Below are 24,273 nucleotides of genomic sequence, written 5' to 3' on the forward strand. Positions count from 1 at the left end.
ACTCTAGGAGTCTATGATCGATATATCATATAATATAGATACTATAGTGTATCTATTTATATCTATGGCTGGATGATCATCTGTTAGGAGGGATCGGATAGTGTCTTCCGAAGGGGTGGACTAGATGACCTTTAGGGATCCCTTCTAACTCTAGGGTTCTATTATCGATATATCATATACTGTAGATACTATAATGTATCTATTTTTCATATCTATGGCTGGATAGTCATCTGTTGGGAGGGATTGGATAGTGTCTTCCTGCCTGGCAGAAGGGGGTGGACTAGATGGCCTTTGGGGATCCCTTCTGTCTCTAGGATTCTATGATAGATATATCATATAGTGTGTAATATCTATCATATCTGTAGCTGAATGATCATCTGTTAGGAAGGATCAGATGGTGCTGTCTTGCCTAGCAGAAGGGGTGGACTGGATGGCCTTTGGGAGTCCCTTCAGACTTTAGGATTCGATGATAGATCTATCATAGAATAGAGTGTATCTGTCTATCATATCTATGGCTGGATGGTCATCTGTTGGGTAGGCTCGGATTGTGTCTTCCTGCCTAGCAGAAGGGGTGGACTGGATGGCCTTTGGGAGTCCCTTCAAACTCTAGGATTCTATGATAGATCTATCATAGAATAGAGTGTCTCTATCATGTCTATGGCTGGATAATCATCTGTTAAGAGGGATCAGGTTGTGTCGTCCTGTCTGGCAGAAAGGGATGGACTGGATGACCTTTGGGAGTCCCTTCTAACTAGCATTCTATGACAGTTACTGTATATACTCGAGTATAAGCCTAGTTTTTCAGCCCTCTTTTTAAGACCGAAAAAGCCCCCCTTGGCTTATACTCGGGTGAGGGTCCTGGTTGGCTTATATTTGAGTCAGCTTATACTCCAAAAAATAGGGTACATTTATTATTTTTCTCTATTATTATTGGTATTATTACATTTATTATTTTTCTCTATTATTGTTGCTACTATTACATTTATTTTATTCTATTTTTATTATTAATAATAATACATTTATTATTTCACTCTGATCTTATTATTATTATTGTTGTTATTATCGCATTTATTATTTTACTCTATTTATTATTACTTGTATCATTTTCCTGTATTTATTATTATTATTATTATTACATGTATTATTTCACTCTATTATTATTAAAAGGATACATAAGCACATTTACATGGAAGAAAATGAGAATAATGATTTGATCAGAGTTGGACAGTTTTATCTTAAATTTGAGCTTGATGTAAATATTCAAAAAAAAATAACCTACTGATGCCTCAATTAATGTAATTTTATTGGTATCTATTTTTATTTCTGAAATTTACCACCCTTGGCTTATACTGGAGTCAATGTTTTCCCAGTTTTTTTGTAGTAAAATTAGGTGCCTCAGCTTATACTCGAGTATATATGGTATATCATATTACACACTTTCATCATCTATCGTATTTATGGCTGGATGACCATCTGTTAGGAGGGATCAGATGGTGTCTTCCTGTCTGGCAGAAAGGGGTTGGACTGGATGGCCTTTGGGGGTCCCATCCAACTCTGATTCTATGCACCAAGGGGTCAAAATTAAGATCTTCGGGGTGCATATCCAGCCTCTTACGTGGGTAGCAGGTTTTCGAATCCCAGCAAGGTATTTCCGCCCGGCGACAGGTGGAGCAGTTGAAGATGGAGGTGGATGCCTCTGCAAAGGACAAATGGGGACAGGTAAGGGCAGGCCTGGGCCAACTTGGGCCCTCCAGGTGTTTTGGACTTCAACTCCCACAATTCCTAACAGCCGGTAGGCTGTTAGGAATTGTGGGAGTTGAAGTCCAAAACACCTGGAGGGCCCAAGTTGGCCCATACCTGTTACCTCTGGGATACTAAAAATCAGATCTTAAAATGCCTCTAGGGTTGCATCTACATTGAAAAATTAACACAGTTTGGCCCCACTTTACTGGTTGCTAGGGCATCCTGGGAGTTGTCGTGTCACCTTCTCTGCCAAAAAAGGGCTAGTGCCTCACTAAACTGAGCCATTGCCAATGATGCATTATCAAACTGCATTGATAAATTCTGCAGTGTAGATGCATCCTGATTTATCGTATGTTTTTGCACTCAGTAAAATAATAATAATAATAATAATAATAGAAGAAGAAGAAGATCATGCCCTGGCAGAATATGTAAAGCAAAGTGAAGAACCTCCTTTGATTGAAGTCAAAAATCAGAAACTCCTCAAAGCACAGCAGACAAAAAACCAGTACAAGAAAACCGCACTACAAACTAGAGCTGACAGCTGGCACAACAAAACATTGCATGGAAAGTTCCTTGACAAAATTGAAGGAAAAGCTGACAAGGAGAAGACCTGGCTCTGGCTCACGAATGGGACCCTGAAGAAGGAGACAGAAGGCCTGATCCTTGCAGCCCAGGAGCAAGACATCAGAACAAAGGCAATTAATAATAATAATAATAATAATAATAATAATAATAATAATAATAATAATAGAAGACCTGGCTCAGGCTCACGAATGGGACCCTGAAGAAGAAGACAGAAGGCCTGATCCTTGCAGCTCAGGAGCAAGCCATCAGAACAAAGGCAATTAATAATAATAATAATAATAATAATAATAATAATAATAATAATAGAAGACCTGGCTCTGGCTCACGAATGGGACCCTGAAGAAGGAGACAGAAGGCCTGATCCTTGCAGCCCAGGAGCAAGCCATCAGAACAAAGGCAATTAATAATAATAATAATAATAATAATAATAATAATAATAATAATAATAGAAGACCTGGCTCTGGCTCACGAATGGGACCCTGAAGAAGGAGACAGAAGGCCTGATCCTTGCAGCCCAGGAGCAAGCCATCAGAACAAAGGCAATTAATAATAATAATAATAATAATAATAATAATAATAATAATAATAATAATAGAAGACCTGGCTCAGGCTCACGAATGGGACCCTGAAGAAGGAGACAGAAGGCCTGATCCTTGCAGCTCAGGAGCAAGCCATCAGAACAAAGGCAATTAAGGCCAAGATGGAAAAATCAGCTGATGACCCAAAATGCAAGGAAGCTGATGAAACCATGGATCATATTCTCAGCTGCTGTAAGAAAATTGCACAGACAGACTGCAAACAGAGGCACAACTAGTGGCCCAAATGATTCATTGGAACTTATGCCTCAAGTACCACCTCCCAGCAGCAAAGAACTGGTGGGATCACAAACCTGCAAAAGTATTGGAAAATGAGCACGCAAAGATACTGTGGGACTTCCGAATCCAGACTGACAAAGTTCTGGAACACAACACACCAGACATCACAGTTGTGGAAAGGAACAAGGTTTGGATCATTGATGTTGCTATCCCAGGTGACAGTCGCATTGACGAAAAACAACAGGAAAAACTCAGCCGCTATCAGGACCTCAAGATTGAACTTCAAAGACTCTGGCAGAAACCAGTGCAGGTGGTCCCGGTGGTGATGGGCACACTGGGTGCCGTGCCAAAAGATCTCAGCCGGCATTTGGAAACAATAGAAATTGACAAAATCACCATCTGCCAACTGCAAAATGCCACCCTACTGGGATCTGCGCACATCATCCGAAAATACATCACACAGTCCTAGACACTTGGGAAGTGTTCGACTTGTGGTTTTGTGATACGAAATCCAGCATGTCTATCTTGTTTGCTGTGTCATACAACGTCGTTGTGTCAATAATAATAATAATAATATACATCACACAGTCCTAAACACTTGGAAAGCGTTCAATTTGTGGTTTTGTGAGACAAAATCCAGCATATCTATCTTGTTTGCTGTGCCATACTATGTTGTTGTGTCAATAATAATAATAATAATAATAATAATAATAATAATAATAATAACTGTATTTTTGTATCCTGTCTCCATCTCCCGGAAGGGACTCACATGGGGACAAGCCCAACAGCACAAATTAAAACACATAATAATCAATGGAAACATTATAAATACATAAAACAATAAAACACATCAACAGGATTAAAATCAGGACAATAATAAAAACTAAATAATCAGAGGGCAAAATTGTGTAGAACTCTGAAGTGTAAAGCCAATGGGAATGGCACATCTATTTTTGAAAGGCAAGGTTGATAATACTGTTGTTTCTGGGTCTTTGAGTCTCTAATCATTTTATATTGTTTTTAAGAGAGAAAAACAACAATAACAAAAACAACAACAACAACAACCATCATCCCCATAAACTTACGGCAAGTAGGAGGACACAGAGCTGCAAGAAAAACAGTAAAAATGATTAACATTTCCGAACACAAACCATTGAGGTCTACAAAAAGGAGGGATATGAATGTAACCAATCAATAATAATAATTTCATTATCCATATGCAAATATTGCAGAATATGGAAAAAAACAAACCTTAGGATCCCAACCATTTTTGGATATGGGTGACCTATTTAAAACAACACCCAATGCTTTCAGAGATTCATCCAGGTTTTGTGAAATAATTCACGTTCAAGAATAATTCCCTTTGCACATGCTCAGAGGCACTTTCACTTTCCGCCCAAAAATGCCCTAAAAAGATCCAAGGTTGGATTACGTTTTTAAATAGATAACGGCATTTGGTCCAAATCACCATTCTGGACTGATTCTTGCCTTCCTTGTCCGCTTACCTTCTCTGCTCTTCTCCGGCAATTTGATTTCGTGCAGCCAATTCCAAAACCTTGGAAAGTCAACGAGACTTTGGTTTATTTCTAAGAGGAAAAAACAATAAATAAATTAATCCGATTTCTAACCAGTATTTCCCCTGACATTAAGTCCAGTCGTGTCTGACTCTGGGGTTTGGTGCTCATCTCCATTTCTAAGCCGAAGAGCCGGCGTTGTCCATAGACACCTCCAAAGTCGAGTGGCCACTGGCATGATTGCATGGAGTGTTGTTACTTTCCTGCCGGAGCGGTACCTATTGATCTACTCACATTTGCATGTTTTCAAACTGCTAGGTGGGCAGACGCTGGAGCTAACATGGGGAGCTCACTCTGCTTCCTGGATTTGAACCAGCGACCTTTCGGTCAGCAAGTTCAGCAGCTCAGCGCTTTAATCTACTGCACCACTGGGGGCTCCTCTAACCAGTATTACAAATTGGATCAAGCTCGACTTACCAATAACTCTAAAGACCCGGTGCGTTTTTTCCAGTAAAATATCCAGGGAGGCCTCATCTGTGAAAAGAGATTGAAAGGAGCTGCAAAAACTATTTCAGACGGCTCAACCACATTATTATTATTATTATTATTATTACATGATTATTATTATTATTATTATTATTATTATTATTATTATTATTATTATTATTATTATGTTGTATGGCACAGCAAACAAGATAGATATGTTGGATTTCGTTTCACAAAACCACAAGTCGAACACTTCCCAAGCGTCTAGGACTGTGTGATGTATTTTCAGATGATGCGCGCAGATCCCAGTCGGGTGGCCTTTTGCAGTTGGCAGATCGTGATTTTGTCAATGTCTATTGTTTCCAAATGCCGGCTGAGATCTTTTGGCACGGCACCCAATGTGCCGATCACCACCGGGACCACCTGCACTGGTTTCTGCCAGAGTCTTTGAAGTTCAATCTTGAGGTCCTGACAGCGGCTGAGTTTTTCCTGTTGTTTTTCGTCAATGCGACTGTCACCTGGGATGGCGACATCAATGATCCAAACCTTTTCCTTTTCCACAACTGTGATGTCTGGTGTGTTGTGTTCCAGAACTTTGTCAGTCTGGATTCGGAAGTCCCACAGTATCTTTGCGTGCTCATTTTCCAATACTTTTGCAGGTTTGCTGCTGGGAAGTGGTCACGTAGTTGTGCCTCTGTTTGTAGTCTGTCTGTGCAATTTTCTTACAGCAGCTGAGGATATGATCAATGGTTTCATCGGTTTCCTTGCAGAGTCTGCATTTTGGGTCATCAGCTGATTTTTCGATCTTGGCCTTGATTGCCTTTGTCCTGATGTCTTGCTCCTGGGCTGCAAGGATCAGGCCTTCTGTCTCCTTCTTCAGGGTCCCATTCATGAGCCAGAGCCAGGTCTTCTATTATTATTATTATTATTATTATTATTATTATTATTATTATTATTATTAATTGCCTTTGTCCTGATGTCTTGCTCCTGGGCTGCAAGGATCAGGCCTTCTGTCTCCTTCTTCAGGGTCCCATTCGTGAGCCAGAGCCAGGTCTTCTATTATTATTATTATTATTATTATTATTATTATTATTATTATTATTATTATTAATGGCCTTTGTTCTGATGTCTTGCTCCTGGGCTGGAAGGATCAGGCCTTCTGTCTCCTTCTTCAGGGTCCCATTCGTGAGCCAGAGCCAGGTCTTCTATTATTATTATTATTATTATTATTATTAATTGCATTTGTTCTGATGGCTTGCTCCTGGGCTGCAAGGATCAGGCCTTCTGTCTCCTTCTTCAGGGTCCCATTCATGAGCCAGAGCCAGGTCTTCTCCTTATTATTATTATTATTATTATTATTATTATTATTATTATTATTATTACAGTAGAGTCTCACTTATCCAACATTCGCTTATCCAACGTTCTGGATTATCCAACGCAGTCTGCCTTTTAGTAATCAATGTTTTTGTAGTGTATATTTTAAATACATTGTGATGTTTTGGTGCTAAATTCATAAATACAGTAATTACGACATAGCATTACTACGTAATGAACTGCCTTTTCTGTTGATTTGTTGTAAAACATGATGTTTTGGTGCTTAATTTGTAAAATCATAACGTAATTTGATATTTAATAGGCTATTCCTTAATCCCTCCTTATTATCCAACATATTTGCTTATCCAACGTTCTGCCTGTCCGTTTATGTTGGATAAGTGAGACTCTACTGTATTATGTTTATTATGCTTATTTATACTCTGCTTTTTCTCTCCACAAGGAGACTCAAAGTGGCTTACACTGGACTACCTGCACCATTATCCCCATCCAAGCTGAATGTTGGATGATGGGTTGTGTTCCAGAGCATATGGAGGTCACAACTGTCGGCAGGTTTTTGAGTAATTACATTGGAATACCGCCGATTTCTGGGCCTGAATATATTGCACAAGATTTCTCTAACTTAAAATGATACATTTTAATATATTGGGTTTATGGTTCCCGTCCCCTTGATCAGGTCATGTAAGTGTTATTTATTTCTATAATTGTATTTTTACTTTGCTTAATAATGTGTTATTATGTTTGCTATGTAATGTTTGTGTTGTTTTTATGATTGGAAATCGCCCTGAGTCCCATCTGGGAGATAGGGCAGTATATAAATAAAGTTTTATTATTATTATTATAACTCTGCTTAGCTGCTTGCCTCAGACTTGTCTCTTACACTTTGTGTGCGCATCTTGTGAATGTTGGAGGAAAAGTTGGCTGAAACTTTTTGATTCGGGATGCATCTATAGTTAATATCAATGCAGGTTGGCATCACTTTAACTGCCATGACTCTATGCTGTGGGATCCTGGGATCTGTAGTTTGGTGAGGCACCGACACTCTTGGGCAGAGAAGGACACTCTTGTCTGTCTGTCTGTCTGTCTATCTATCACCTTTCTCTCTCTCTCTCTCTCTCTTGTTTATCATCTATATCTGTCTGTCTTTCTGTCTGTCTATCTGTCTATCACCTTTCTCTCTCTCTCTTGCCTGTTTATCATCTATATCTGTCTGTCTTTCTGTCTGTCTATCTGTCTATCACCTTTCTCTCTCTCTCTTGCCTGTTTATCATCTATATCTGTCTGTCTTTCTTTCTGTCTATCTGTCTATCACCTTTCTCTCTCTCTCTTGCCTGTTTATCATCTATATCTGTCTGTCTTTCTGTCTGTCTATCTGTCTATCACCTTTCTCTCTCTCTCTCTCTTGTTTATCATCTATATCTGTCTGTCTTTCTGTCTGTCTATCTGTCTATCACCTTTCTCTCTCTCTCTCTCTCTTGTTTATCATCTATATCTGTCTGTCTTTCTGTCTGTCTATCTGTCTATCACCTTTCTCTCTCTCTCTTGCCTGTTTATCATCTATATCTGTCTGTCTTTCTGTCTGTCTATCTGTCTATCACCTTTCTCTCTCTCTCTTGCCTGTTTATCATCTATATCTGTCTGTCTATCTATCACCTTTCTCTCTCTCTCTCTCTTGTTTATCATCTATATCTGTCTTTCTGTCTGTCTATCTGTCTATCTCCTTTCTCTCTCTCTCTTGCCTGTTTATCATCTATATCTGTCTGTCTATCTATCACCTTTCTCTCTCTCTCTTGTCTGTCTACTATCTGTCTATCATCTCTCTGTCTGGATTGTTGTGTGTTTTCTGGGCTTAAGCAGCCGAGGGGGAAAAGGAAAGGGCCCGAGGCTGTTAGGAATGGTGGGAGTTGCAGTCCAAAACGCCTGGAGGGAAGGCTGAAGTGGGCCCATGCCTGGACTAGATCTGATATGGCTTGAGTTTCCCCTTGGGGACCCCTCCCCACCTAAAGCGAAGCCTTGGACGGCCTTCCTTCCCCAGGGGTATTTGGTGCAGTTGGCCCGGGGGTGTTGCTTCTGGAACTGGGCGCAGAGGCGGACGTAGCGGGCCCGCAGGTTCTTGAACTCGGCCCCGCAATGCAGGCAGCCCTCTGCTTGCCGGGGGACCCCAAAGTGGGCCAGGATTAGGAGCATCGGGGCCAGAAATTGCAAGGAGACCCCCACATTGGGGGGCGGCACAGAGCCAGCCATAGGACATCATCAGAGGTGGGTGGTTGCCACCTTTCCGGAATACAGTTTTCTAGGTTTGTTCCAGAACGTGCATGCATTTATTCCCGGGTTCTAAGCAGTCGTCATGACATACAAACAGGATTCTATTGACTTCCATATCTGTTGACTTTCCATTCTGTTTATCCCAGAGATATTTATACATAAATATTTCTTGGCAATCGCTTCCATAAATATTTATACATATCTATGTGGGAAACAAGAATGGAAAAATATGATATAAGCAACGAGTCTTGACTCGTGCCTCTTTCGGTGATTCAAGATGAAACATCTTCCATCATTTTTTCCAACCATAAATATTCGTATGCATTATATATATGTTGCAATACACACATACATATATATTATGTTTTTATGTGCATACATAAATATATGTTTTCCAACTATGAATATCTGTATACATTATATACATGTTGCAATACACACATACATATATACAGTAGAGTCTCACTTATCCAATTTTCACTTATCCAACGTTCTGGATTATCCAATGCATTTTTGTAGTCAATATTTTCAATACATCATGATATTTTGGTGCTAAATTCGTAAATACAGTAATTACTACATAGCATTACTGCGTATTAAACTACTTTTTCTATCAAATTTGTTGTATAACATGATGTTTTGGTGCTTAATATGTAAAATCATAACCTAATTTGATGTTTAATAGACTTTTCCTTGATCCCTCATTATCCAACATATTCACTTATCCAACATTCTGCTGGCCCGTTTATGTTGGATAAGTGAGACTCTATAATGTATTATGTGTTTATATGCATACATAAATATATGTTTTTCCAACTATGAATATCTGTATACATTATATACATGTTGCAATACACACATACATATATATTATGTGTTTATGTGCATACATAAATATATGTTTGTATGCACGTTTCTGTATCTGTCTCGGTGGTGGTTTCAATGTAGGACTATGATTCCGAAGACCTGGATTCGAATCCTGTCTCAGCCATAGAAACCCATTGGATGACCTTGGATGAGTCACACTCTCTCAGCCTCAGAGGAAGGCAAAGGGGAGCCCCCTTCTGGGCAAAGCTTGCCAAGGAAATCCCATTGTGAGTAAGTTGTAAATGCTGATTGAAACGAAACTGAGAAATGATTCATCCCCAAAACGAGATATGAAGCCACCAACCCTGCGATACTTACACCAAGCCTAAAGCGAGTGAATAATCCAGGAGGAAATGCCTCTGAGCATGTGCAGACTGGACCGCCTTTGGTCATATAACATTATTAAATAGAGCCAATAAACCAACCAATGCTACAGCTACAAGGCTGCTTTAGTTAAGTTTCGTTCTTCTGGACTACAAATCCCCAAAATCTTCCTACAGCCAGCCAGCAAGGCCAGGGAATATGCTGGCTGGTGGATTATGGGAGCTATAGTACAAAAAGCTCTGTTTTAAATTATACTAAGCAGGGATTGGAATTAATAAGAGCTAAATGGGTGTCCTCAGGAAATGGAACGCCTTTTTCTATTAAGCTTTAAAGCAGAGGTTGGGTTAGATCAGCGTTTTCCATCCCGGGGGTCAATGCTCACCAAACCCTTCCAGTATTTCCTGTTGGTCATGGGTGTTCTGGGTGTCAAGTTTGGTTCAATTCCATCATTGGTGGAGTTCAGAATGCTTTTTGATTGCAGGTGAACTAAAAATCCCAGCAACTACAACTCCCAAATCAACACCCCGAAATCCACCAGTATTCATATTTGGGCGTATTGAGCATTTGTGCTGAATTTTGTCCAGTGTGTCATACTATGTCTTTGTGTCAATAATAATAATAATAATAATAATAATAATAATAATAATAATAATAATGAAAAATCAACTGATGACCCAAAATGCAGACTGTGCAAGGAAACCGATGAAACCGTTGATCATATCTTCAGCTGCTGTAAGAAAATCGCACAGACAGACTACAAACAGAGGCACAACTATGTGGCCCAAACGATTCATTGGAACTTATGCCTCATGGACCACCTCCCAGCAGCAAAGAACTGGTGGGATCACAAACCTGCAAAAGTATTGGAAAATGAGCACGCAAAGATACTGTGGGACTTCCGAATCCAGACTGACAAAGTTCTGGAACACAACACACCAGACATCACAGTTGTGGAAAAGAAAAAGGTTTGGATCACTGATGTCGCCATCCCAGGTGACAGTCGCATTGACGAAAAACAACAGGAAAAACTCAGCCGCTCTCAGGACCTCAAGATTGAACTTCAAAGACTCTGGCAGAAACCAGTGCAGGTGGTCCCGGTGGTGATGGGCACACTGGGTGCCATGCCAAAAGATCTCAGCCGGCATTTGGAAACAATAGACATTGACAAAATTACGATCTGCCAACTGCAAAAGGCCACCCTGCTGGGATCTGCACGCATCATCCGAAAATACATCACAGTCCTAGACACTTGGGAAGTGTTTGACTTGTGATTTTGTGATATGAAATCCAGCATGTCTATCTTGTTTGCTGTGTCATAATAAAATAATAATAATAATAATCCAGCATATCTATCTTGTTTGCTGTGTCATACTATGTCTTTGTGTCAATAATAATAATAATAATAATAATAATAATAATAATCCAGCATATAGATCTCGTTTGCTGTCATACTATGTATTTGTGTCAATAATAATAATAATAATAATAATAATAATAATAATAATAATAATAATAATAGACCCCTATGGAGTCCTCCAATAATAATTATTATTATTATTATTATTATTAATAATTATTAATTATTATTAATAATAATAATTATTATTATTATTATCCAGCATATAAATCTCATTTGCTGTGTCATACTATGTCTTTGTGTCAATAATAATAATAATAATAAATAATAAAATAAAATAATATTAAATAATAAATAATAAAATAAAAATAATAATAATAAAGGACCCCTATGGAGTTTCCAATAATAATAATAATAATCATCATCATCATCATCATCATCCGAAAATACATCACACAGTCCTAGACATTTGGGAAGTGTTTGACTTGTGATTTTGTGATATGAAATCCAGCATGTCTATCTTCTTTGCTGTGTCATAATAAAATAATAATAATAATAATAATAATAATAATAATAATAATAATAATAATAATTTGAGGATTTAAAGATCAAGCTGCAAAGACTCCGGCACAAGCCAGTAAAGGTGGTCCCAGTGGTCTAACCTTGTTCCCTTTATTCCCCAAATGCTGCAAGCTATAACTCCCAGAATGTGGGGAAATGTGTTTTTTTTAATGGACTGCTGCTCCCAGAATCCCCAAGCCAGCTATTCTGGAGATAATCTGTGAAAACTGGAGGCTCAAGCTTTGCAATTTGGCAAGCCTAACCCGGTCCGGCCCTTTTTCTGGAGGCGTTGTGAGATAAAAACAAAGGGAAGATTAACTGTGGCTTATATACACCCAGACGGAAATGGAAGAGAGATAAGCAGTGTGACATCAGAGGCAAAGGGACTCCAAAGGTCACGTAGTCCAACCCATATATATATATATATATATATATATATATATATATATATATATAGTATATATATGTTTGTGTGGTTTTAACTCAGGCACGGGCAAACTTGGGCCCTCCAGGTGTTTTGGACTACAACTCCCACCATTCCTAACAGCCTACCGGCTGTTAGGAATGGTGGGAGTTGTAGTCCAAAACACCTGGAGGGCCCAAGTTTGCAAACACAAGTCACTGATATAATGCAGAGTCCAGGCTTATTTTCCAAAAACAGATGCTTTATTTTGACGACGTTCACCAAGTCGGGACACTTCTGATGCGCCGCATTTGCAATTCTCACCCTGGGATTTTTTGCACGGCCTTTGGCGCATTTCACGTCATGCATTCTCTGCAATTTTGAGGGCAAAGGGGCTTGATTGACATCATCTTCCAATCCAGTTCTTCCCACTCGGAAAAGGAAGAGTGGGCCATAAACAACTGTTTACAAAAACATCCAGTCAAGAGATAGGGAAAAAAATGCCATTTCTTTCCATCTCTAGTTTATTGCTTGCTTGTTTTCCTTCTTCCTTCTTATCTCTCTTTCACTTTCCCTCACTTTTTAGTTTTTCTTTCACTCTCATTCCCTTTATTTTTCTTTCTCCTTCTTGCTCTTTCACTCCCCTTTTCACTCTTTCTCACCCTATTTCACTTTCTCACTCTATTTCTTTTTCTCTCTCTTTCACTTTCTCTCACTCTTTTACTCTTTCACTCTTTATTCTTTCCCCCTCTTACTCTTTCACTCTCTTTCTTTCATTCTCTCACTTTTTACTATTTCGTCCTCTCTTTCACTCTTTCATTCTTTTACTCTCATGCTTTCTTTCTTTTACTCTTTCATTCTCTTGATTTTCTTTCCCTCTTTTCCCCTCTTACTCTTTCACTCTCTTTCTTTCATTCTCTCACTCTTTACTATTTCGTCCTCTCTTTCATTCTTTTACTCTCATGCTTGCTTCCTTTTACTCTTTCACTCTCTTTATTTCATTCCCTTTCTTTCTTTTCCCCTCTCTTATTCGCTCACTCTTTTTTACTATTTCTTCCTCTTCTTCACTCTTTCATTCTTTTACTCTTTCACTCTTTATTCTTTCATTCCCTTTCTTTCTTTTCCCCTTACTCTTTCACTCTCTTTCTTTCATTCTCTCACTCTTTCTTTACTATTTCTCCTCTCTTTCACTCTTTCATTCTTTTACTCTCATGCTTGCTTCCTTTTACTCTTTCACTCTCTTTATTCTTTCATCCCCTTTCTTTCTTTTCCCCTCTCTTACTCGCTCACTCTTCTTTTACTATTTCTTCCTCTCCTTCACTCTTTCATTCTTTTACTCTCATGCTTGCATTCTTTTACTCTTTCACTCTCTTTATTCTTTCATTCCCTTTCTTTCTTTTCCCCTCTCTTACTCTTTCACTTTCTTTCATTCTCACTCTTTTTTACTATTTCTTCCTCTCTTTCACTTTCATTCTTTTACTCTCATGCTTGCATTCTTTTACTCTTTCACTCTATTCTTTCTTTCCCTCTTTCTTTCTTTTCCTCTCTCTTACTCTTTCACTCTCTTTCTTTCATTCTCTCACTCTTTCTTTACTATTTCTTCCTCTCTTTCACTTTTTCATTCTTTTACTCTCATGCTTACTTTCTTTTACTCTTTCACTTTTTCTTCTTTCTCCCTCTTTTTCACTCCATTTCTCTCACTCTTTCTTGTGCTCTTTCTTTCTTTCTTTCTTTCTTTCTTTCTTTCTTTCTTTCTTTCTTTCTGTTTCTCATTCTTTTACTCTCGTGCTTACTTTCTTTTACTCTCTTTCACGTTCTTTCTCTTTATTCTTTTCTTCCTTTCTCTTTCTTTCTTAGCGCAGCAGGCTAAACCGCCGTGCTGCAGAAAAATCCTGCCGATCAAAAGGTCGGCAGTTTGACCCCGGGGTCGGGGTGAGCACCCACCGTTAGCCCCAGCTCACCAGCCCACTTGGCAGGTCAAAAGCAGAAATGCGAATAGATAAATAGGTAATTCCCATTTCTGCACATCTACACTGTAGAACAAAGGCAGTTTGGATCTGGGGAGTTGTAGTTCGACAAGGGCTTGAGCCTAGTCTGCTCAAGAGTGACATGGCTTCACCTTGGTGGCACAATGGGTTAAACCCTTGTGCCAGCTGAACTGCTGAGCTGAAGGTTGGCAGTTCAAATCCGCCAGACGGGGGTGAGCTCCCATCCGTCAGCCCTAGCTTCCCATGCAGGGACATGAGAAAAGCCTCCCACAGGATGGTAACACATCTGGACATTCCCTGGGTAATGTCTTTGTAGACTGCTGAGCTGAAGGTTGGCAGTTTCAATCCGCCAGACAGGGGTGAGCTCCCATCCGTCAGCTCTAGCTTCCCATGCCGGGACATGAGAGAAGCCTCCCACAGGATGGTAACACATCTGGGCATGCCCTGGGCAATGTCTTTGTAGACTGCTGAGCTGAAGGTTGGCAGTTTCAATCCGCCAGACAGGGTGAGCTCCCATCTGTCAGCTCTAGCTTCCCATACAGGGACATGAGAAAAGCCTCCCACAGGATGGTAACACATCTCAGCATGCCCGGGGTAGTGTCTTTGTAGACTGCTGAGCTGAAGGTTGGCAGTTTCAATCCGCCAGACAGGGGTGAGCTCCCACCCGTCAGCTCTAGCTTCCCATGCAGGGACATGAGAGAAGCCTCCCACAGGATGGTAACACATCTGGGCATGCCCTGGGCAATGTCTTTGTAGACTGCTGAGCTGAAGGTTGGCAGTTTCAATCCGCCAGACAGGGGTGAGCTCCCATCCGTCAGCTCTAGCTTCCCATGCAGGGACATGAAAGAAGCCTCCCACAGGATGGTGACACATCTCAGCATGCCCTGGGCAATGTCTTTGTAGATGGTTGAGCTGAAGGTTGGCAGTTTCAATCCGCCAGACAGGGGTGAGCTCCCACCCGTCAGCTCTAGCTTCCATGCAGGGACATGAAAGAAGCCTTCCTGCAGGATGGTGACACATCCGGGCATCCCCTGGGCAACGTCTTTGTAGACTGCCGATTCTCTCACTCCAGAAGCGACTTGCAGTATGTTCCCATTTCGCTTCTGACATGATTAAAAAAAAAAAAAGAACTACAACACCCAGGAGCCCATAGCAGTTAAAGTGGTGCCAAACTGCATTAATTCTACAGTGTGGATACAGCCTATCATGCCCGTCTCTGTGTTGATCCTCTCCATGCAATCCACGGATGCTTTTCCATCTGATTGAGAGAAAGGTCCATTTGGGGAACCTAAAAGAAGGGAGGAAAGAGAAAGGAAAGAAAAGAGGGTTGAAAAGACCATGAGCTCTATTGAACCCAACTAACAAAAGCAACAATGACTTCCTTATCATCCCATAAAAGCACAAAGGCTGAGAGAGTGTGCCCGCCTTCTGGCTCCCAAAGAGGTGCCACCCAGTATCAAGACCCAAACCCTTGTCAATGGGTTCTCTGTGCGCTTTGGAATAGATAAAGGATTTATTTCATGCCAATTGAGGGATAATGGGAGTGGCAGTCCCAAAGAAGGGAGTCACTTTTCTGATCTGGAATGCAGCTGTTTTGCTGTCTCACTTACAGAGTTTTTATGGTCAAATCTGTTTACCTTCGAAGGTTCGAAGTTAAGATGTTTACTTTCGCCTCCCTCTGAAGTCGAGAGAGTGTGACTTTGCCCAAGGTCACAAAAGACACATCTTATACCAGGCATGGGCCAACTTTGGCCCTCCAGGTATTTTGGACTACAACTCCCACAATTCCTAATAGTTTACTGGCTGTAGATTTCTTTCACTTCCTGTTGTCTCACCCCTTTTTGTAACTATGAGTAGTTTGTAAGTGGGATGTTTGTAACTTGGGGGTACTGTCTGTGGTTAAAAATAACTCCAAAAGTAATTAGTTACATATAATTAAGTTACATGTAATTTAAAGATATATATATCTATATAAAATATGTCTTGTATTATGTAATATATATATATATATATATATATATATATATATAGTTCTGTATAGTCATTAAATTTGAAAAGTAGAAAATTACATATAATTAGGTTACTTGTAATTTATTAAGAGATAGCTATATAAAATATTTATTATATAATATTCATTTCAAATATATAGTTCTGTATAGTCATTAAATTTGAAAAGTAATTAGTTACATATAATTAAGTTACTTGTAATTTATTAAGAGAGCTATATAAATTATACATATATAAAGTTCTGTATAGTCATTAAATCTGCAAAGTAATTAGTTACATACAATAAAGTTACTTGTAATTTATTAAGATATCTATATTATATCATATATATAGTAATTACATTTTAAAAGCAATTAGTTACATGTAACTAAGTTACATTGTGATTTCTTAAGATATATATTATATTTATTATATTATATTTATGAGATATATAGTTCTATATAGTCATTAAATTTGAAAAGTAATTACTTACATATAATTAAGTTACTTGTTATATATATATATATATATATATATATATATATATATATATCGTATATACTCAAGTATAAGCCGACCCGAATATATATATATATCGTATATACTCAAGTATAAGCCGACCCGAATATAAGCTGAGGCACCTAATTTTACCACAAAAAACTGGGAAAATGTTGACTCAAATATAAGCCGAGAGCGGTAAATCTCAGAAATAAAAACAGATCATAATAAAATTACATTTTTGAATATTTACATAAAACTGTAATTTAAGATAATACTGTCCGACTTCGATTAAATCATTATTCTCAACTTCTTCAATGTAAATGTGCTTATGTATCCTTTTAATAATAATAATAAAATAAATTAAATTAAAGTAAATTAATAAATGTAATAACAATAATAAATAGAGTAAAATAATAAATACTAACAATAATATCAGAAGGTAAAGGTAAAGGTTTCCCTTGACATTAAGTGCAGTCGTGACCGACTCTGGGGGTTGGTGCTCATCTCCATTTCTAAGCCGAAGAGCCGGCGTTGTCCGTAGACACCTCCAAGTTCATGTGGCCACTGGCATGACTGCATGGAGCACCGTTACCTTCCCGCCAGAGCGGTACCTATTGATCTACTCACATTGGCATGTTTTTGAATTGCTAGGTTGGCAGGAGCTGGGGCTAACAGTGGGCGCTCATTCCGCTCCCGGGATTTGTAGCAATAATAATAAGAGTAAAATAATAAATGTAATAATAATAATAATTCGAGTAAAATAATACATCTAATAATACCAATAATAATAGAGGAAAATAATAAATGTACCATATATTCTCGAGTATAAGCTGACCCAAATATAAGCCAACCAGGACCCTCACCCGAGTATAAGCCGAGGGGGCTTTTTAAGTTCTAAAAAAGGGTTGAAAAACCTGGCTTATACTCGAGTATAGACAGTAAATTTGAAATTACTTTTAATGGGATTCCTTGTGTGCCCCTGATGGTGCCCTTACCCTCTCTGTTTGCATCCAAGGTGGTTTGATGTTCTCTGCACCAGACTTTTGCTCTGTAATGCGTTGCAGAGTTTCAATGCCGCACGAACCGCAAGGAGCGGGCATTGAGGATGTCGGCCGGGTCGGGGAAGACGGAATCCACCCGGAAGCCGTGGGCCAGGGCCACTTTCAGGACCTCCTCCAGGAATTGGTGGGTAGTCCTGATCTCTGTGCCGCCGGAGACAACGAGCGGACAGAGCTTTTGCTTGGCGTATTCCGTGGCCGGCAGCTGGGGCGGGCAGGGCGCCCATTCGAAGCTGAGATGGTGGCACACGGTGCTGCCCGAATAGCCTGACATCATGTCATCATCATCGTCCATGGAAGTGTCTGGGATGAGTCTTGACTCATCAATGGTGATTGAACGGTCTGGTTGCTGCTTCCAAAGCTCTGAGTCGGGTTTGACATCCACCGAATCTTGACTCGGTGGCCTGGAATCCGTTGATTCAATGTGAACCCTTTCGGGGTCTTGGTTGACATCAGTTTGTTGTCCCAATCGCCTGCGCAGAATGGCGAGAAAATGTCGGTCGGTGCAGAAAACGTTGGCGGTGAAGATTTCCAAGGAGCAAGAGTCCAGCTCGTAATTCTGCGGCCCGCGGCGGACGTTGTAGTGCAGCCGGCGGTGGCGGAGGTCGACGTCGGCGTGCAAGACGGCGTTGGTTCTTTGCCGCCACCGCTCGATTTCGACTTGCCGCACGGCCTCGAGCAGCGGGCGGATCTGGTAGAAGTCGGCCTCGGCCCGCAAGAGGGAGAGCTCGGCGTAGCCCTCGGGGAGGTCCAGGCGCCCAAAGCGGAGGAAGTTCAGGACGTGGCGGAAGGCCTTGCCGTCGCGGTCGATGAAGTAGTTGCCGCGGCTGTCGGTCAGCGCCGGCTGCGGGCCCCGGAACATGGCACCCAGCATGGAGTCCGGGAAGCGGGTCAGGGTCTCCAAGGTGGTGCTGTACAGCTTGCCCCCCACGTTTAGGGTCACCAGGCCGCCTAGGCGGACCACCGAGTCGCAGCTGCCCGGCATCGTGGGATCGGGACCTCTACCCTGTTTAGGAAAATATCGATGGGTTATTGAGCATGCATGGGCCAACTTTGGTGCTCTTTCCAGGTGTTTTGGACTTCAACTCCCACAATTCCTAACAGCCGGTAGGCGAGGTATAAATAAATATAAGTCAGGAGAGAATGCTTCTGGAGCATGGCCATACAGCCCAGAAAACTCACAGCGACCCAGTGATTCTGGTCATGAAAGTCTTTGACAACACATTAAATAATAATAATAATAATAATAATCCAACAGAACAAATGCAATTAAGGCAAAGATCGAAAAATCAGCTGATGACCCAAAATGCAGACTCTGCAAGGAAACCAACGAAACCATTGATCATATCCTCAGCTGCTGTAAGAAAATTGCACAGACAGACTACAAGCAGAGACACAACTATGTGGCCCAAATGATTCATTGGAACTTATGCCTCAAGTACCACCTCCCAGCAGCAAAGAACTGGTGGGATCACAAACCAGCAAAGGTCGTGGAAAATGAACACGCAAAGATACTGTGGGACTTCCGAATCCAGACTGACAAAGTTCTGGAACACAACACACCAGACATCACAGTTGTGGAAAAGAAAAGGGTTTGGATCATTGACGTTGCCATCCCAGGTGACAGTCGCATTGACGAAAAACAACAGGAAAAACTCAGCCGCTATCAGGGCCTCAAGATTGAACTGCAACGACTCTGGCAGAAACCAGTGCAGGTGGTCCCAGTGGTGATGGGCACACTGGGTGCCGTGCCAAAAGATCTCAGCCGGCATTTGGAAACAATAGACATTGACAAAATTAGGATCTGTCAACTGCAAAAGGCCACCCTACTGGGACCTGCGAGTATCATCCAAAAATACATCACACAGTCCTAGACACTTGGGAAGTGTTGGACTTGTGATTTTGGGATACGAAATCCAGCATATCTATCTTGATTGCTGTGTCATAACAAAATAATAATAATAATAATAATAATAATAATAATAATAATAATAATAATAATAATAAAATCCGAAAATACATCACACAGTCCTAGACACTTGGGAAGTGTTCGACTTGTGATTTTGTGAAACGAAATCCAGCATATCTATCTTGATTGCTGTGTCATAATAAAATAATAATAATAATAATAATAATAATAATAATAATAATAATAATAATAATATCTATCTTGTTTTCTGTGTCATACTGTCGTTGTGTCAATAATAATAAAAATTGGCATCATAGATGGCTTTGTTTTGGATAATATTGGTGGCTCCAGCACAAACCCACAGCTGAAAAAAAGGACAACAATTCCCAGCATCCCCAAACCGTGCAGTGAGATAGATGGCCTTTCTGCAAAGTTTCAGAAAAGGAGCTTTTTGGGGGGACTACAGTTCCCAGCATCCCTCGGCTCAGCAGTGAGACAAATGACTTTTCCAAGACTTCAGAAAAGAACCTATTTTGGGGACTGCAATTCCTATTATCCCCCAACTTAGCAATGGGGTGGATGACTTTTCTAATAAAGTAAAACTTAAGAAAAGGACCCATTTTGGGGACTGCAGTTCCCAGCATCCCCAAACTCGGCAGTGATAAATTGATGCTTTTTCCCAGATCTGCTATTTTGATATTTCAATCACGGAGTCCGACAAACGGATTGCCGTCAAAGAAGTGACATACGTCCCATTCACTGAATGTAAACAAGTAAGAAAAACTGGGAAATGTTTTCCAAACTTGTACTGCCTAGCAAAGGAATTTACATGAACGGGATTTCATAATAAATATAAACTATTTGGGGCACACGGAGTACGACATTACATCATTTCTGCTTGTGGTTCAGGGCTCGGTTTTTGCAAGAAACTAGACATTCCACAGAGCTGGGGATTAGTGGTGCTAAAGTGCCCGGATTATGGGCAATTATCTTCATTTTTAAAGGCCAAAACACTGGCCAAAATGGAAAGTTTTTTTTTAAAATGGGGGGATTCACTGGACTATGGAAGTTGGGTCCATGTTGATCTGGATAGCCCATGCCTGGGATAGTTCAACCAGGGCAGGGGCTGGACTAGATGACCTCAAGGGAGCCCTTCCGCTTTCTATATTAGGGTATTTACAATGAAGTGGCATACAGGGTCAAAAGTGGAGGGTGTGGCTTTGATCCATAGGGCCAAGGAGGCCCCAGAAGCTACCTGGTGGGGGTCCTGGTCTACCTGAAGCAAGAAAGGGGTCCAACCTACCTGCGAGGGGCAGTCCAGTTGACCCTGGTCTAACTGAATGAAAGAGAGGAATCTGGTCTACCTTTTATGGTTGTTGTTTACCTCCAAGAGAGGGGTGTGGTCTACTAGGAAAGACAAGGAGGGGGTCTGGTCAACCTGTGTGAGAGAAATACAGCTAGTCTATGGAGCAGGGGTCCTGCTCTACCTGGAGAGAAAGGACTCAGTGGAACTCCCTGCCAGGGCTTCTAGTCAACTTGCCAAAGAGGCTGAGCCAGTCATTATCGCCCTCCAAGAAATGCTATCTATCTGGTCAACCAGCTAGAGAGAGGCAGGTCTGGTCTACCCTCCAAGAAGGAAGCAAAGCCGGTCTACCATGGGAGATGGTCTACCATGGGAGACTTCTAGCCTGTCTACCATGGGAGATGGTCCACCAAGGGAGACCTCTAGCTGGTCTACCATGGGAGATGGTCCACCAAGGAAGACTTCCAGCCGGTCTACCAAGGAAGACTGCTAGCTGGTCTACCATGGGAGATGGTGTACTATGGGAGATGGTCTAACATGGGATATGGTCCATCAAGGGAGACTTCCAGCTGGTCTACCAAGGGAGACTTCCAGCCGGTCTACCATGGGAGATGGTCCACCAAGGAAGACTTCCAGCCGGTCTACCAAGGAAGACTGCTAGCTGGTCTACCATGAGAGATGGTGTACTATGGGAGATGGTCTAACATGGGATATGGTCCATCAAGGGAGACTTCCAGCTGGTCTACCAAGGGAGACTTCCAGCCGGTCTACCATGGGAGATGGTCCACCAAGGAAGACTTCCAGCCGGTCTACCATGGGAGATGGTCCACCAAGGAAGACTTCCAGCCGGTCTACCAAGGAAGACTGCTAGCTGGTCTACCATGAGAGATGGTGTACTATGGGAGATGGTCTAACATGGGATATGGTCCATCAAGGGAGACTTCCAGCCGGTCTACCAAGGGAGACTTCCAGCCGGTCTACCATGGGAGATGTTCTACCAAGGGAAACTTCCAGCCAGTGTACCACGGGAGATAGTATACCAAGGGAGACTTCCAGCTGGTCTACCAAGGAAGACTGCTAGCTGGTCTACCATGGGAGATGGTCTACTATGGGAGATGGTCCACCATGGGATATGGTCCATGAAGGGAGACTTCTAGCTGGTCTACCATGGAAGATGATCTACCAAGGAAGACTTCCAGCCGGTCTACCATGGGAGATGGTCTACCAAGGGAGACTTCCAGCTGGTCTACCAAGGAGGACTTCCAGCCAGTCTACCAAGGGAGACTTCCAGTCGGTCCACCATGGGAGATGGTCTACTATGGGAGATGGTCTACCATGGGATATGGTCCATCAAGGGAGACTTCTAGCTGGTCTACCATGGAAGATGATCTACCAAGGAAGACTTCCAGCCGGTCTACCATGGGAGATGGTCTACCAAGGGAGACTTCCAGCTGGTCTACCAAGGAGGACTTCCAGCCAGTCTACCAAGGGAGACTTCCAGTCGGTCCACCATGGGAGATGGTCTACTATGGGAGATGGTCTACCATGGGATATGGTCCATGAAGGGAGACTTCTAGCTGGTCTACCATGGAAGATGATCTACCAAGGAAGACTTCCAGCCGGTCTACCATGGGAGATGGTCTACCAAGGGAGACTTCCAGCTGGTCTACCAAGGAGGACTTCCAGCCAGTCTACCAAGGGAGACTTCCAGTCGGTCCACCATGGGAGATGGTCTACTATGGGAGATGGTCTACCATGGGATATGGTCCATCAAGGGAGACTTCTAGCTGGTCTACCATGGAAGATGATCTACCAAGGAAGACTTCCAGCCGGTCTACCATGGGATATGGTCCATCAAGGGAGACTTCTAGATGGTCTACCATGGAATATGATCTACCAAGGAAGACTTCCAGCTGGACTACCAAGGAGGACTTCCAGCCAGTCTACCAAGGGAGACTTCCAGTCGGTCCACCATGGGAGATGGTCTACTATGGGAGATGGTCTACCATGGGATATGGTCCATCAAGGGAGACTTCTAGCTGGTCTACCATGGAAGATGATCTACCAAGGAAGACTTCCAGCCGGTCTACCATGGGAGATGGTCTACCAAGGGAGACTTCCAGCTGGTCTACCAAGGGAGACTTCCAGTTGGTCCACCATGGGAGATGGTCTACTATGGGAGATGGTCTACCATGGGATATGGTCCATCAAGGGAGACTTCTAGATGGTCTACCATGGGAGATGTTCTACCAAGGGAGACTTCCAGCTGATCTACCCAGCAAAGGGTTTCCCATCTACCTCTTAGAGAAGCAGTCTCCCCACCAGGGCTCCCGGTCTGCTCCCAACAGAGGCGCCGTCTCTCCGCCAGGGGTCCCGGTCTCCTTTCGAGAGTGAAGCCGGCTTTCCACCGGGGGTCCCGGCCTGCCTCCGAGTCCGACACTAACCCCGTCTGCCCGACAGGGGTCCCGGTCTCCCGTCCGCGGGGAAGCCGCAGGGCCCGGCCGATTACCTCCGCGAGGGCGGCGCAGGAAGGGGAAGTCTGGCCCGGCGTTGCTTAGCTTCTGGAGGCGGCGGCGGCGGAGGGGCGGGAGGCGTCTGGCCGGCCTTTATAGGGGAGGGACCGGGGCCGCGGAGGCGGGCGAGAGGCGTTTCTCGGGTCCCAGGAAAGAGAGGGAAGGCCAAGCAAGGGCCGCGCCTACCTATCTACACCAGAGGTCCTCAAACTTTTTAAGCAGAGGGCCAGTCCACAATCCTTCAGACTGTTGAGGGGCCAAATTATCATTTGGAAAAAAAATACGAACAAATCCCTATGCACGCTGCACATGTCTTATTTGTAATGCAAAACAGCAACAACAATAACAATGAAAGAACAATAAAATATTTAAAAATGAAAACAATTTTAACCAACATAAACCTATCAGGATTTCAATAGGAAGTGTGGGCCTGCTTCTGGCCAATGAGATAGTCAAGTTAATTAGGATTGTTGTTGTTGTGAGTCTTCAAGTCATTTCAGACTTTGGGGGAGCCTAAGTCTAAAATTATTTATTTATTCATTTACAGTAGAGTCTCACTTATCCAACACTCGCTTATCCAACGTTCTGGATTATCCAACACATTTTTGTAGTCAATGTTTTCAATATATTGTGATATTTTGGTGCTAAATTCATAAATACAGTAATTACTACATAGCATTACTGCTTATTGAACTACTTTTTCTGCCAAATTTGTTGTCTAACATGATGTTTTGGTGCTTAACGTGTAAAATCATAACCTAAT

The 24,273-nt window shown here is 41.8% G+C and overlaps 2 protein-coding genes across 2 annotated transcripts in view; both read right to left on the minus strand.

Annotated features, from left to right (window-relative positions):
• tmem95 (transmembrane protein 95) overlaps positions 1-8,750 on the minus strand; it is a 12,657-nt gene extending 3,907 nt beyond the window's left edge. Inside the window, exons 1-5 of the mRNA XM_062957734.1 lie at positions 8,476-8,750; positions 5,135-5,191; positions 4,649-4,729; positions 4,229-4,249; positions 1,616-1,696 (exon numbers count right to left, since the gene is read on the minus strand). Coding sequence (XP_062813804.1) covers positions 1,616-1,696; positions 4,229-4,249; positions 4,649-4,729; positions 5,135-5,191; positions 8,476-8,719 — 484 coding nt within the window. The 5' untranslated portion in view covers positions 8,720-8,750. The remainder of the gene's footprint in view (positions 1-1,615; positions 1,697-4,228; positions 4,250-4,648; positions 4,730-5,134; positions 5,192-8,475) is intronic.
• Positions 8,751-13,129: 4,379 nt separating this feature from the next.
• On the minus strand, positions 13,130-23,593 carry kctd11 (potassium channel tetramerization domain containing 11). Its single transcript, XM_062984645.1, has 3 exons — positions 23,296-23,593; positions 17,723-18,791; positions 13,130-15,528 (listed from the first exon to the last, which is right to left on the minus strand). The coding sequence occupies exon 2, from the start codon at positions 18,768-18,770 to the stop codon at positions 17,796-17,798; it is 975 nt and encodes a 324-aa protein (XP_062840715.1). The 5' UTR covers positions 18,771-18,791; positions 23,296-23,593; the 3' UTR covers positions 13,130-15,528; positions 17,723-17,795.
• Between the last annotated feature and the right edge of the window lie 680 nt (positions 23,594-24,273).

Source organism: Anolis carolinensis, chromosome 6 (genome assembly GCF_035594765.1).
Source record: "Anolis carolinensis isolate JA03-04 chromosome 6, rAnoCar3.1.pri, whole genome shotgun sequence".
NCBI classification, from domain to species: domain Eukaryota; kingdom Metazoa; phylum Chordata; class Lepidosauria; order Squamata; family Dactyloidae; genus Anolis; species Anolis carolinensis.